This window comes from Centruroides sculpturatus, unplaced genomic scaffold (assembly GCF_000671375.1).
Source record: "Centruroides sculpturatus isolate CEXI.00-Female unplaced genomic scaffold, Cexi_2.0 scaffold18, whole genome shotgun sequence".
NCBI lineage: Eukaryota > Metazoa > Arthropoda > Arachnida > Scorpiones > Buthidae > Centruroides > Centruroides sculpturatus.
In genome coordinates, this window is record NW_019384302.1 from 629,036 (window position 1) to 644,487 (window position 15,452).

Here is a 15,452-nt window from a genome sequence, read left to right on the forward strand (position 1 = left end):
TCCTCCGGCCGATTTCTGCCGAAGTACAAGATTTTTTCTGGTTTCAGCACCCAATTCTTGCGAGCTGAACTGCATGCCCAAGGGGGAGAGGTTTTATTATCGCCATTCCAGGAAGGTGATAGACGGAACTAGATGTCGAGACGACGGTTCTCTGGACGTTTGCGTGGACGGAACGTGCATGGTAAGCGCCCGTCTCTTCTCCCCGTCCGTCTCCTTTCTCGTTTAACACTTTCTCCTGGCTTCAGCCGGTGGGTTGCGACATGATGCTGGGATCGGAATCCAAAGAGGACAAATGTCGAGAGTGCGGAGGCGACGGACTCAGTTGCAAGACGGTGGAAGGACTCTTCGATCTGGATAATCTGCAAGTCGGTAAGTGAAATTGGCGCGCCGTTTTTCGGCCGGCGATGCGATTTTATGGGGACGTTCGGTTCTTCCAGGTTACAACGACATCTTGCTGATTCCCGCCGGAGCCACCAACATCTTCGTCAAAGAGAGACACGCCACCAACAACTATTTGGGTAAGCATGGCTATCGCTCGCGGCCCGGGTTTATCGTCGCTCTGACGTTTTCCGTCCGCAGCCATTAGGAATCTGACCGGACACTTTTACCTGAACGGAAACTGGAGGATCGAGTTTCCTCGCAGCCTGAAGTTCGCCGGAACCACCTTCCACTACGAACGCAAACCTCACGGACAGTTGGCACCCGAAACGTTAAGGGCCCTGGGACCCATCACCGAATCCGTTTTCATCGTGGTAAGTACCGCGGCGCTCTTTCTTTCGTTTTGCCGGTCCTCGACATCTGAAACGTGCCCTCCTCCCTCAGTTGCTGTACCAAGAGAAGAACCAAGGCATCAGCTACGAGTACTCCATTCCCAACGGCGTCAGCAACGCCCAGCCCGATACCTATTCGTGGATCTACGGAGATTTCGGCCAGTGTTCCAAGACGTGCGGAGGAGGTGAGTCACCGGTGGCCCTCCGGCCCACGCTCTCCCTTCCTATTAACCCTTTTCTGCATTCCCAGGTCATCGGGTGCGTCCGGTCAACTGCGCCAGGACCAGTAACTTCGAGGTGGTGGCCGATTACTTATGCGATCCGTCGCTGAAACCTCCCATCAACGGCAGCTGCAACGTTCAACCCTGCCCCGCCAGGTGAGTCGTTCCGGCCGGTGAGAGGGTGGTAGGAACGCGTTTACGTAATCCCGACCGTCGCAAACATTCCGTAACGGCGCAAGTTCCCGCCCGTTATGGCGGTTTCTGGGTTTTTGGAAAGGCGAAGTTTGGACGGCCGTCGTATCTCGAGTGGGAATCACGTAGCGGGATGGAAGGGAATTGGCCAGGTTGGGCACGGCCGGCTTTAAATAAATAAATTTTATTGCCGGGATAAGATTACCTACTACTAAGCGCGCGTTTCCTTCCGTACGCTTTTACCGTTTATCGTGGTCTCTGTCGAACGAGAAATAACAATAAACGATATACGTCGTCCGGATATTGCTTACCTTTACCATTTTCCTAAAAGTTTCTCCTTTCCTTTGTGCGCTGGAAAATGATTTTGATGGGATGGAATTTCTAGGAAAGCCATCGCGACGCATCGACTTTCGAGGTACGCGTAATTCTCGCCGCCCGCTTTGTTTACTCGCATTTTTCCGGTTTCGGACCGCTCCCGGGTCAAATAATTCCTACGATTTTAATTAAGGACGTTGGGAAGATTTATACGGACGGGTCGGCGTAGTCTTCCGGACGCTCCTCTGCCGCGATTTTAGCCTCCAAGTTTCGGAAACGACAGTTCTCGCGCCATCTGGTCGGAGAGAAAGGAGAGAGCGCATTATTATGTAAATATATGCATTCTCGGTTATTTATATGCAGATTTTTTACGTTGTGATTAACCATAATATACGTTTTCATACTTTAATTTTTTTAAATGTCGGGTAGGTAAACATTATCTTGATCGTCGTCTGCGCTTAACGGTACTGTACCAGTTTTTTTTTCGTTTTCGTCGGAGATTTCTGGTAGACGTATATTTCCCAGTGCACGTGCCCGTCTTCTCGGTCGCTGCCCCCGGCCGAAAAGGCGCGGGCCTAGTTGCTAGAAAGGAAAACCCCTTTTCCTTTATCCCTTTGGAAGGAATACGGGTCTTTATCAGAGGAGAAACGGCCCGCCCGCTCTCTCTACCACGTTTACGAAACCGGAGCGGTGAAATAGTACGTTTAGAAATGTCGCGCGGACGGCGGGCGGTTTCTCCGGGAGGTGGTAAAAAAAAGTAAATGGAGTTACGCCCCCGAACCAGATTTATACGTTTTTCGGGGCAAATTAAATGGGAAAGAATTTCTGGTGGCCATTGTCGGGTTACATAATATATACGCGCGCGTCTGGGAGAAGAATGAAACGGTGGCGTATAGACGTTCCGACAAAGAGAAACTCGTGGCACCGAAAAGAGAGTAAGAAGAAGGTCTTAAAAGGTTGTCCGTAACAAAGAAGTTGGGATAAAGCCCGACGGGTGACGAGAAAAGACGAAAATATTAAAAAAAAAAAGAAGTCCGGGAATGGAAGCGTGAAAGACGGGCAGCGAAAGTGCGAGGATTTAATAGGAGAGAAGAGAAATTACCGTTAAAGAGCGGACGGGAGGGAGGCGAAATTATTAGGGAGGCGCCCGGGAGAAAAGGAAGAAGGATAGAGACGAATTTGCCCGAATCCCGGTAATTCCCACGAAATCGATAGGGGAGGAAGATCGATAAATCGCCTCTTCCGGAAAAGGGGAGACCGGCCCTTAGCTGTTTTAGTTCCACCAACGACGTCGGAACCGAGTCCTTTAAATTAAAACGAGTTTCGAAATTCCTCCGTCGCCGGAGTCGAAATCGAAAACAAAGGAGGGAAGGTGACGTAAATGTTAATTCCCGTTCCGCAGATTCGGTCTTTAAAATATCGCACTTTCGTGGGGTTTACCGCCTTCCTTCTAACTTGTAAGTGCCGTCGACACTGCGCCCGGCGCGTAAATTTCTTCGAAATGCGCGGAAGAACGCTTTCCGGCTTTTTTCCTCTGGAACAAAATTTCGGAAAATTCGGAGGGAAGCCGGTGGCGTCAAGGAGATAGAAACTTAAAGACTCCCTCGTCTTTTGTCGAAAATTTCTAAAATTTTGCGGGGAGGTTGGAGTATGTATTAGGGACGTCGATGCTATTAAATTTCGTTGGTTAAAGGTCGAGGTGGTGGAGAGATAATGGGGTGGCGTGTATCTCCGGTCGGACTTAATAACGATTTTACTGGTTATTAGCATTTACAAAAACCGTCTCACTTTCAAAATTAAGCTTTTTGCCATTTTGTAATAATTAATAACGTAAAAACATTTTTAAAATAAAATATCGTAACGGATGGCGCCAGGCCGAATTTTAAATGTCTCTGGGAAAGTTAAGCCACTCGTTGCCGGATTTTTTCTATTCGAACGGAAAGACCCGGGAACGAAGGGCCGGGCTTTGGCCCGTCTGGTTTATTTGGTTAGGGCAACGCGACGGGGGACCGTCTGCAGAAAAGGAGAACTTTCTAACGTTACGACGATAAGGGGAATAATTACTTATAGAAGAGAAAGGGGGCGAAGAGGATTGTCCATTTTTAAACTAAAGACGGAGGTTAATTAAGGTATTTAGGGGACGTCTTCGTCTAAGCTTCGGAATGTTGCGCGCAATTATCGTGGCACCAATTTAAAAGGCTGCTTCGAGGTCGCCCTCTCTTAACTGGCGTTTACGTCCGGCCAGTAAAGGGATACTTTTTCCCTCCTATTATTCAAACCGTGTTTTTTCGGGGGTTATTTTCTCCCTCAATTAGGTTATTTCCGCCTCTTTCCTATCAAATTTCGGCGAAATGGACACCGGTCCCTACGATAAATTTCGGATTCCCGGCAGAGTTTTTGCCACCCGAATGGAGAGTGGTGGCCGATATTCGGAATAGTCTCGGACCGCACGCCGCGTCCGTGGAATGCGCGCGCTGTCCGAGACTATTGGTAATTTATCGCTTATAGCCAATGGGAAGGCGGTCAGATTTAAACAAAAATGTCGACCGAGAAAGAAACTGAGAAGATTAGTTCATAATCTTCTATATACAGTATATATAAATTAGAATGTTTGTTTGTTCGCTATGCACTCCTAAGCCGTTCGACTAATTGCTACGAAACTCGGCAGTTACGTTTTTTTCACGTACCCCTAACTTACGTAATGTCATACATTCCACCCCAAATGATCAACTGAATTTCTATATATCGATTAATTTTTGTCTACGTTGATTGATTGCTTTACACGTAGCGCCATCTATTGGTAAAAATTTAACAAAATAATAAACTAAATCTAATTCTTACGAAAAAGGATATAATTTTTAAAAATATATAATTATATTCACTTAATTACTGCGACAATGATATAGCACGAAGTAGACCTGCTATATTATTTCTGAAGGTTAGCACATAACACTAACATTCACGGAGTGGAAACTGTTATACCTGTATTCGGTGGTGAGTTGGCACTTAGCCAACGGGCCAGCCAGGTGGAGTTTTCCGGGTTTTCTTCGAGTTAGTAACACCTAAGTAGGGGTCAGTTTTCCGTAAAACTGTTCCTGGGAGGCATCATTCTCGGCAGATGGCCTACGTGTCGCGTAGCCGTAACCAAATAAACCCAACTAATTGTAATAATTTTACTATAAACCAGGCCATTTACAAGAAAAAACTTTCCATCTAGTTGTATAAACTAAAATCAATGTTTTTTAAATTGATTTTACTTTATATATTTTTGAAATTTACGATTAATAACGCCGGGGTGTAATAATTACTGCCAGTTTATAAACCCAGGCGTAACGAACTAACTTAAAAATTAAATGAAACCTTAGAGCTCCCTCGGGGATTAAGAGAAGAGAACCTTGCGACAAAACGGGTGGACACGTGTCCCCAATGTACGAGCGCCCCCGTTGATTTTTCTGGCTCCTACCGGGCGAGATTTTAATTTGGCATCCGGGCCCGACGGCCGCTTCCGTTACGGGGGCGAAATCGGCCGGAAGACCCGGAGAAGACAATTTTAAACGGGGGACGGTTAGGCCCGAAATACAATCCGAGACCGAAATTAAATTAAGGAAGTTCTCGCGCCGTCGGTCTCCCCGGGATTTCTCGCGACGATATTTAGTCCCAGGAGGATGGGAATGAATACCAGAGGTAGAGTAAATTTTCGGCGGGACCGACCTCTAAAGTCGAATCGGTAAACCAGTGAGTGAAGGGAGACAGCGTCCGAAACTTGGTCTATGTTGCGGAAAGGTGTAGCGAGTGGAAGGCAAAGACGCCCGACCAGTCTTATTTGTGTTTAGGAAAATGTCACCTACCGAAAGGGAACGAAACTCTTTCTCCGAGCGGCATTTACCTCCTCCTCCGACCTCTGCCGTTTTTGCGTTGTCGGACGGAGGCATTAAATTCTCCCCTTTCCCGTCAACTGTTCGATTTTGTGCTATCGGAGTGGCCGGGCTTCGATAGTTGGGTTACGCGTCCACTCGCGCTCGATTTCGTCGATTCGTATCGACAGAAAAACGGCCGTAACGGAAGTGTAACGACGTCTTCGTAATTATAAAATCGATTAAAGACGAGAGTTTCTTCCTCCCTGTTATCGAGAAAAAGACGATTCTCTGGCAATAATCGCATTTCTGGTCATCGGCGTTTTAATTTTCCTCCTTATCTTTTCTCCTTTTAACGTTTAAACCCACCGTTAAAATTCATCTTTCCAGCAACTATCCATTTCCTCTCGTCCTCAACGTAATCTCCGGAGGAAGGAAGAGGAAGATTTCTCTTCCGGGGAGAAGACTATATTTTTTAAAACGACGCTCTCCTATCAATTTGTCTTTTTAGTACCGTCCCTACCGCATTTTTCTTTCTTTTTTTCTTTTAATAACAATTGCCGCCACTCCGGCACTGACCGATTCTTACCGTACAGGTGGCACGTGGGAGAATGGGACGCTTGCTCGCACACTTGCGGAGGAGGAATGCAGTATCGATTAGTACACTGTCAGAGGATGGTCAACGGGGGTTCCGTCACCTTGGTGCCGGAAGAAGAGTGTCCCACGCCCAAGCCGGCCTACGTCCGGAAATGCAACCGGGAAGTTCCCTGTCCCCGATGGCACGCGGGACCTTGGAGTACGGTAGGTAGTAAATTTGTTTTCCTCTTTCTCTAGCCTTCGGATGTAATCTTCCCACTGACTTTTCTTTCCTCTAGTGCAACAAAATGTGCGGCGAAGGCAATCAGACTAGACTGGTGGTCTGTCAGAGAGAACACGCGGGACGCATTCCGGAAGTTCTGCCCGATTCCAACTGCAAATCGGAGATCAAACCAGAAGCCACCCGAGACTGCGACGCCGGACCTTGCGAAGGAGTCGAATGGATCGTGTCCGATTGGACGGGAGTTAGTATCTTTTCGCTAAAGTATCGGTAAAAGCGTTGCCGACCACTAAACTTTTCGGCCTCTCGCTTAGTGTGACGGAACCTGTGGACTGGGGATGGAATCCAGAGAGGTGCACTGTTCCACGGAAGACGGTCATCTCTATCCCTTGGACAAATGCGAAACGAAACGTCTGCCCACCCTGACCAGACCCTGTAGCGAAAATCTTCCCTGCCACCCCATTTGGCACTCTTCCGAATGGTCCGAGGTTTGTTTCCCTTTCTCCTTCCTTCCCGACTTTTTCCCGGAAGCAAACGCTTTTCCTATGAATTACTCATCTTTGGATTCATTTACGTTTTAGTGTTCTGCCAAGTGCGGGACCGGTATACAGACGAGATTGGTATTCTGCGGCATATGGGAAGGTCAACACGTCAAGAAAGTTAACGAAAACAAGTGCAAAGCTAACAGACGACCCGAATCCATGCAGAATTGTACGGTGGCACCCTGCAAAGGAATGTGGTTTTCTAGTCCTTGGAACAGGGTACGTATCAAAGTACGGAGGATCCACGCTGCATAAATTCGATCACGGAGTATTATTATTTTTTTTTAATTTTTATTCTTAAAAGCAAATCGTTTTATTCGGCTCCACGTAAAAGGCTCCGAACGTACAATTACGTAAAAAATACCCGCAGGCACAAAGTATTATTTATTTAACGCGTTAAGACAAGTACGATTCGACGGATTAGTCTAGTAGTGTATACAAATCGTAAATATCATTAAGGCGTTTTTAAAGTAACCGAATTATTTAGGTCGGTGTACTCAGCATTTAATCAGTTCTGGGTTATGGTTGACCCGTAATAAAAATGTTTAGTCCAATGGTCAACTAGTATTTAGGTAACGGACGTTTGTGACGATTCCAGTCAGAGCGAGAATTTTTTTATGGCCATCTTAAGTCTGCCGACAATTATACGAAACACCAGATAGAATTACACGTAAGATTTAGTATTTGGATTCGGATATAATTTCGTATTCGTCTCTCACTTGACCAGGCAGAGTAATTATACGAAATTTGGTCCGGGCAGACGACCTCTTTTACATTCGTAAACTATTTAAATAACGGGTGGATTTTTTTCTCGCCAAGTGTTCGGCTCCCTGCGGAGGAGGTCACAGGGTGAGGAAGGTGATGTGTCTCCACAAGGAAGAGATGGTTTCCAACAACAGGTGTGATCCCAGCACCAGGCCGTTTCACAAGGAGCCTTGCAATCTTCATCCTTGCGATGAAGGTAAGCTGCGGATGGTATCACTACCCTCTGGATAAAAAGCGGCAACTAAAACCGGGTGTCTTTCAGATGAAATAATGATGGTGGGGGGCTGCAAGAATTCCAAATACGGCTGCTGTCCGGATGGAGTGACGCCGGCGGGAATTAATTTCGAAGGTTGTCCGCCGGTGGAGGACGTGCCACCCGAAGGATGTGAGGGAACGGAATTCGGATGCTGCGCCGACGGAGTGACTCCGGCTCTGGGTCTTTTCAAGTAAAGTATATAACGATTGCGGGAGGGAGAAGGAAGATGCGATCTCTAATCCTTAAACGTGTATTTCAGGAAAGGATGTCCTAAAACGGACACGTGCAACGACACCAAGTACGGCTGCTGCCCAGATGCCATCACGCCGGCCAAGGGCCCGGAAGGAGAAGGATGTCCGGATTCGTGCCAGACCACTGCCTGGGGCTGCTGTCCCGACGGTCTGACCCCCGCTGCTGGAGAAGACCAAATGGGCTGCGATCCTGTTTCTGCCAAACCCTGTCACCACACCCCCTTCGGCTGTTGTCCTGACGGAATTGCGGCGGCCGAGGGGCCCGATAATCTGGGCTGCGAGGACCTGGCCTCTTCCGGAGAAGAGTGTGTCGACTCCCGCTACGGCTGCTGCCCAGATGGCCTGACTCCGGCCGACGGGCCCCACGGACGAGGTTGCCCGGAAGATGGTGCGGTGGTACGACTACCTACTCCCACCGCCTCCACTCTGTGCCACCGGAGCCGGTTCGGCTGTTGCCCAGATGGAACCGCAGCTCGGGGACCTGAGGGACAGGGGTGCACGGATGTGGAAGGCAGCGGCGAACCCCCGGCAGACTGTGGAGACACGGTCTACGGCTGTTGTCCTGACGGAATCACCACGGCCTCTGGTCCACAGGCCGAAGGATGCGAAGAGATCGAGGTGCGTGTGCACTGTGGACACACCGCCCATGGATGCTGTCCCGATGGAATAACCGCTGCTTCCGGTCCCGGAGGAGAAAATTGCCCCACCTCCACACCCGCTTCGACAGAGAGTAGCGAAGAGGAGACAGTAGAACTGCCAGATTCTCGAGAGACCACCACCTCCTCTTCTTCCACTTCTTCCTCTTCTTCCGCTTCTTCCTCTTCTGAGGAAGACATCTCGAAGAAGGAGGAATCCGCCTGCTCCCACACTCATTACGGCTGTTGTGCAGATGGAATCAGCACCGCTCTAGGCCCCAATGGGGAAGGATGCTGCCATTCTTCTCTCTATGGTTGCTGTCCCGATAACTCGACCGCTGCCCGAGGTCCGGATTTCGGGGGCTGCGACTGCCACACCTATCCGCATGGCTGTTGTCCCGACGGAGTTACACCTGCCAGTGGCCAAGGGTGAGTTTTCCCATTTTGTTCAGATCTGCTTTTGGAAGAATTGGTCGTTCTAAGGCTCAAGTCTTCATTTTCAGGTATTATGGCTGCTCCTGCCACACCTTTCCTCACGGCTGCTGTCCTGATGGTAGAACTGCTGCCACTGGGCCCGATGGCCAAGGATGTTCCTGCAAAGAGCTGACTCATGGTTGCTGTCCAGATGGAAGAACTGCCGCCTCCGGTCCAGGATACCAGGGATGCGGCTGTCTGTCCTCCAAGTTTGGATGCTGTCCGGATGGGACCACTCCTGCTGGAGGACGTCACTTTGAAGGCTGTCCCTGTGTCACCACTCCCTACGGATGCTGTCCTGACGGCGTTACGGCGGCGCGGGGCTCCGATTTTGAAGGTTGTCCTGAGACGCCATCGCCCCCAGTCACCAGAACTGCTGGAGGTAAGTGGCTTATTAATTAATTATCCAGGAAGAGACGAAAGTACATCATGACCCGCTCTGGTTTACAGATGCCTGTGGCCTGCCCAAGGAGCGTGGACCCTGCCACGATTATGCCGTCAAGTGGTTCTTCGACATGAATTACGGAGGATGCAGCAGATTTTGGTATGGAGGTTGCGACGGGAATGCCAACCGATTCGACACACAAGAAGAATGCCAACGGATCTGCGTCTCCCCGGAAGGAACTGGTAATCTCCCTTCTGCCCATTCAATTCTCCTTCTGTCTTCGGCAGGCCTACCCATCGCCTCCCTTCTTCTTTACAGATGCCTGCTTCCTTCCCCGAGTGGCGGGACCCTGCGAAGGCTCCTATCCCTCCTACTACTTTGACAAGTCATCTGGAAAATGCCGTTCTTTCGTCTACGGAGGGTGTCTGGGAAATAACAACAGGTTCGAAACTGAAAAACTCTGCCGACAGACTTGTGTGGAACGAGAGACCCTAGGTGAGTAGTGGGTGGGTAGCTTCTGTCCATCATCCTTTTCTCAATCCCCTTTTCTCCCAGATGAGTGCGAACGGCCTCTTGTGGTCGGACCCTGCAGAGGAGAGTTTCCCAGGTGGTACTACGACAAGTATGAAGGACGATGCAAACAGTTCTTGTATGGAGGTTGCAAGGGAAATGGAAATAACTTTGAAAGCGAGAGACTGTGCGTCGAGCGATGCGCGGCTCCCAGCGAAAGAGGTAAATTAGCGCCAGCTTCCCCTCAGACTTTTGCCCCTTTTACACTCGTCTGCACTGGATTTTTCTTTCAGAAATTTGCATCCTGCCGAAAGTGGAGGGTCCATGCTTAGGGAACTTTCCTCGATGGTATTACGACTACATGGATGGGCACTGCAAGGAATTCATCTACAGCGGTTGCCGGGGGAACAGAAACAGATTTGTCACCAAGGGACAGTGCGAGAAGATCTGCAACGCCACTCGCGTGGCTGGTGAGCAACTCGGGAATTTTTTACGGGGGCGGCGGGTAGTGAACCATTCTAACTCTTTTCATATCCATTCAGTGTCTTCTGACATCTGCACCTTGCCCAAGGCGGAAGGTCCGTGTCGAGCCGCCATACTGCACTGGTTCTATGACTCAGCTGCGGGTAGATGCCAACAGTTCTACTACGGAGGATGTGAAGGAAATGCCAACCGCTTTGAAAACCGCGGCGACTGTGAGAGGGCCTGCCTGTCCGACCGAGGTAAGTGGTCCGGAAAACCAGGAGGGGCCCTTTCAGTTTCCGCCACTGACCACTCTGGTTTGCAGAGAGAAACATCTGTCACCTGCCCCGAGAGAGCGGCAACTGTTTTGACTTTGCAGAACGCTGGTACCATGATGCTGACGCAGGTCAGTGCCGAAGGTTCTACTACAGCGGGTGCGGGGGCAACGAAAACAACTTCGTCTCTTACCACGAGTGCGAAAGAAAGTGTGGCAAACCCACTTCTACCGAGTTTCCTGAAGACGTCTTCAGCAAAGGTGAGTGGGGGCGGGAAATAAAGCCCAAAGCCGACTTTCGTCCTTCATCAACCTTGGTTTTCAGAATATTGCTTCCTGGAACAAGAGGCGGGACCTTGTTCAAAGAAAGAAATCCGCTGGTTCTATGATAAAACCGATGGCGTGTGCAAGGAATTCTACTATGGAGGCTGCAACGGAAATGGAAATCGCTTTAGATCTAGGAAAGAGTGCGTGAAGAAGTGTGGAGATTCTCAAGGTAGGAAGTAGCTAAAAGGGCAACGACATTGTCGTTTGGCATTAACCGCGTTTTGCTTGCAGATATTTGCACTTTGCCCAAGGTGCAGGGTCCTTGCAGTGGCTCTTTTCCCCAGTGGTACTACGACCAGACTGCCGATCGCTGCTGGGAGTTCTCATTCTCTGGATGCCAAGGCAATGCCAACAGATTCGATGACAGAGAGAGCTGCGAGCTCCGCTGCAGGAAGAACGTTCCCACCCAAATTCCGGTAGCGGACGGTAAGTTTGTATGCCGGTGGCCTGACCACAATGTCGCCGGGATAGAGGCTAAAGGCATTTTCTAACCACAGACGCCTGCGAGCAGAAGGAAGATCCCGGTCCCTGTCTGGGTTATTATCTCCGCTGGACCTATGACAAGAACGAAAATCTGTGCAAAAACTTCGTCTACGGGGGATGCGAAGGCAACGAGAACCGCTTCGAAAGTCGAAAAGACTGCGAGAAGAGGTGCGTGAAGAAACACGGCGGAAGCAAACCTGGTGAGTCCACTTCTTCAGGCCTAGTACCCGCGCGCGCGCAGATGCACGACTGAAGGCGGAAGGCCAAAACCACGCTGGTGGGAGTAATCAGCAAAACGTAAAACGTCAGACACCTGGCGGACGTATTTTACGTTTTCTAAGTAAAGAAATCGTGCCAACGGTTAAAACCGAAATTCCAGTGAAAAAAGAGTAATTTTCCAAAACGCAATCGAAGGGAAAAGCGAAATGGCGACCTGGAAGATTTCTTATAAATTTCAAAATTCTGTAGAGTTTTTCTGACAAAACATTATTTTCGAACGTATGTACCTTGTATATAGTTCTTAGATTGCACTCACCGGCTTGTGACGTATGGATCCGAAGTTACCGAGTCTGCCAGGAGTCTGTTCCTTTATTTCAATTCGAGATATGTCCTTAATGAAACGCGGCTACATTTTCCCTAACCTTTATTCCGCGTTTCTTACGTTTCCCCAGTAGATCGGAGTCCTCCGGTGCTCCGCCTGGACGGTGTATAAATCCGGAGAAGTTTCTTTTACAACGCTGCACATACGGCCAAATTGTATCTATTCCGTTCGAAAAATAGCTTTTGAACGTGCTACAGAAGCGCTCCATTCTAAAAGAGAGAGGTAAAGAATAATAATAAAATATTGAGAAACATAATTTGCAACAGAGGCGCCAGGACCCTTCGTTTGAATTCGTCTAGTACGGTGTTTCTCAACGGGGGCGATATCGCCCCCATGTGGGCGATTTTCCACGTTGTGGGGGCGATTAGTAACAATTTATGTTTTGGGGGCGAAAAACAAATTTCTGAGCGATATAGTAAAACATTATATTAAGAATAATTAGATATTTTATTCGTTATATCGTACAATAATTAAACAAATAACATTATACTAGTCACTAGTCTATTCAATGCACTACGAATTTGGCATTAGCCTTGGCCCTCGGCATCGGAATTTTGAAGTGAAGGGGGCGATACTACATAACTGTTTTATTGAAGGGGGCGACGATTCGTTACAAGTTGAAAAACACTGGTCTAGTAAAATAGTTGGGTCACTGGCTGCCTAACTTTCCCAGTGAAAAACACATTGAGTGTGATGGCAGTTAGTGTTCCGTTCTGCCGGTAGAAACAATTTAATTTATTTCTGCAGTTTAAGAGTCTTCTTTATTGTCCGTCTTCGTTACCCGTCTGACGCGTACCAGTGTATTTCGCCTGTTCGATATTAGTTTATATTATTTCGCTTTTTAGGAAACCCGTATCTGCGCCTCGGCTAACCCGGTCGGCGATAGCCGTGCCAATAGACGTTGTCTTTGCAATTTATAATTTCGCTTATTTTACAATTCTACAAAAAATTTTGTTCCTATAACTTTACCTTATTTCGATTTCTGTTTTTCCCGGCTCGTTACGTATGTAGTATATAACACGGAAATGTATCAGAATCGTTACGGTAGCTATTTCGTTTAATATCTCAGGGTGGTGTAACGATTAAGAAACGAAATTTGGCATGGGTAGCTTACTTATAAGGGGAATCGATGCTATTAAATTTTGGAGGTTAGTGGCCGAGTGTATGGGAGAAAGAGGAGGATCACTTATCGTATCTCGACTACGTTCGCACTGTCCGCCACAATGATAAAAACCGTCTTTATCTGAAAAACATTCGCACCAGTCGTTATCGTTGCTCTTTCGTCTTACCAGTTAGTCGTTCGTCGTTCGAAAGTTAGCCCAGACGACATCTGTCGTTGTGGTAATGGTATTCGCCAATCGACGCGAACTTCCCACGATCCTTTGAAAGAGATGGAGAAACCACTAACCTCTTGTGTGGAAGAGAGGCCCTAGGAAACTTAATAAATGGTAGAAAGCGTTTGGATACGTACGAAAACAATTTTAAAGATCCTTTGCTGACTTTTAGTCGTGAAAGAGTGAAAATCGCCTTGTTTTTTTCTCGATACGAATGACTATGATCCATCATTGACATTTTGATATTTTCGTTAACAAAAGTAATAAATTCCGCTGTCGACGTCGAAGAATTAACACTTCCTGCATATACAATTTTAAAATGGATGAGTCCGATCTAATAGCGCAGAATGCCACGAAATAACGCTTAGCCTAATGTAAATTGGACATGCTCGAAAACTAATGAACAATACGAACACTGGAGACAAATACCACCAGACACGTTGTCATCGTGTAGGATTTGTGGTCGCTGTCCTCCGTAGTATGAACGCAGTTTTAACCAACATTTTACTGGTTATTAACATTTACAATGCTTTTTCTTTTTATAAAACCCATCCCTCCCCTAAAAATTAAGCCTATTTTGCCTATCCCTGCCATTTTATAATAATTAATAATATAAAAAGTTTATAACAAAATAACAGATGGCTCGACAGACAATTTTAATTTTGTACCAATCGGTGTTTATCGCCAGAAAAGTTCGCAACTCGTTCTGATTACAGTATTATTAATTTCGAGTGCGTTTTTCGCACGGCCTATCTTCACCTCGTAACTTTTGAAACATTGGTAAACTTAATTTTTAAATTTTACACGAGTTTTCTAGTGCATCGACGGCTGAATGCCGTAGTCTTAAATTTAATATTTACAAAACGTTCAATGTACCGTATATGTATAAAAATATCAATTCTTGTTAGTTAGTTTGTTGGTTTGTCCTTTATACAAATCTCTATTCTTAAACCTATCGGGACCAAAGTTTGTATAACTATTACTTTGACCTGGGAATCGACACTAACCTATATATTACCTCCTAATATTGTGATAGTGAAAAGATTACGTGTCCTTTACATGTAGCGCCATCTGTTGGCAAAAATAAATGCTAATTGTTTGTTTGCTAATGTTATATTATTATTGGTTTTTGGCATGTTGATAATATATTGTTGGTTTTCCTTTAGATGAGGGTCCATCTATTGGGAGACAGATCTGCAGATTTTGCTAAATAAATATTTTGTCTCGGTGATTTGCTGAAGATCCCCATTGTAATTTGATAGCGTACTACATAAACCACAAGTCTCAGAGATTAAGTACGAGAGATCAATATTGGCATCTAAAACAAATGCTTTGCCGAATGTACCCGGTGGAATTTTTAAACTCCTCGAAACCAGTTGGACTACCACGTCGTAACCTACAGTACCAATAATAATTTCGCGAAATTTGGAACACCAAAGATAAAAGTTCATTCTCGTCCGGTCAATAAAAGTTATAGACGGAACAAGAACGATCTTTTATCTTTGTTCGACAAGTCATTCTTATCTTTTATTTTTTACAGTTTCGTTATTAAAAATACTCGAGTCAATAAATGCACGTTTTGGTTACTAGGACCATTGTTTTTATCAGCCTCTCTCAACTCCACACCCGAGCAACGCCTGCTTTTTGAGTCACCTCTCAAGTAAAATATAAATGTACAGTAGCTTTGGGCCCTTATTAGTAAATGATGTTTTTGGCTTTATCAAAACGCGATTTGAAATTTATCTCGTCTGTTGCTGTGCATTTTCCTTTTTGTGTAGACGGTCATTTTTTTATCCGGATGTCTTTTCACTTTTATTTTTATATTTTAACTTTTATTGGGTCTGATTGTTTTTAGTGGGGGAGGTAATCTCACGCCTTAAGGAATTACCTATGGAGTGTATAAATAAATTAAATTATTTCCGAGAAAACACGTCATTGGCATCGACACTTTGCTTGTTGGCCATAAAATCGTTTAGTGTGACGC

The 15,452-nt window shown here is 46.8% G+C and overlaps 1 protein-coding gene across 2 annotated transcripts in view; it reads left to right on the forward strand.

The window, feature by feature from the left end:
• Window positions 1–15,452, forward strand: part of LOC111614660 (papilin-like) — a 48,172-nt gene that overhangs the window by 15,344 nt on the left and 17,376 nt on the right. For both annotated transcript variants that reach the window (XM_023356056.1, XM_023356115.1), the window contains exons 6-28: window positions 48–181; window positions 246–369; window positions 438–518; window positions 580–752; window positions 823–955; window positions 1,021–1,147; window positions 5,949–6,153; window positions 6,228–6,413; window positions 6,484–6,657; window positions 6,751–6,930; window positions 7,531–7,672; window positions 7,739–7,922; window positions 7,992–9,047; window positions 9,122–9,474; window positions 9,543–9,719; window positions 9,796–9,972; window positions 10,033–10,209; window positions 10,281–10,457; window positions 10,530–10,709; window positions 10,775–10,984; window positions 11,049–11,219; window positions 11,282–11,476; window positions 11,548–11,733. In XM_023356056.1, coding sequence (XP_023211824.1) covers window positions 48–181; window positions 246–369; window positions 438–518; window positions 580–752; window positions 823–955; window positions 1,021–1,147; window positions 5,949–6,153; window positions 6,228–6,413; window positions 6,484–6,657; window positions 6,751–6,930; window positions 7,531–7,672; window positions 7,739–7,922; window positions 7,992–9,047; window positions 9,122–9,474; window positions 9,543–9,719; window positions 9,796–9,972; window positions 10,033–10,209; window positions 10,281–10,457; window positions 10,530–10,709; window positions 10,775–10,984; window positions 11,049–11,219; window positions 11,282–11,476; window positions 11,548–11,733 — 4,902 coding nt within the window. The remainder of the gene's footprint in view (window positions 1–47; window positions 182–245; window positions 370–437; window positions 519–579; window positions 753–822; window positions 956–1,020; window positions 1,148–5,948; window positions 6,154–6,227; window positions 6,414–6,483; window positions 6,658–6,750; window positions 6,931–7,530; window positions 7,673–7,738; window positions 7,923–7,991; window positions 9,048–9,121; window positions 9,475–9,542; window positions 9,720–9,795; window positions 9,973–10,032; window positions 10,210–10,280; window positions 10,458–10,529; window positions 10,710–10,774; window positions 10,985–11,048; window positions 11,220–11,281; window positions 11,477–11,547; window positions 11,734–15,452) is intronic.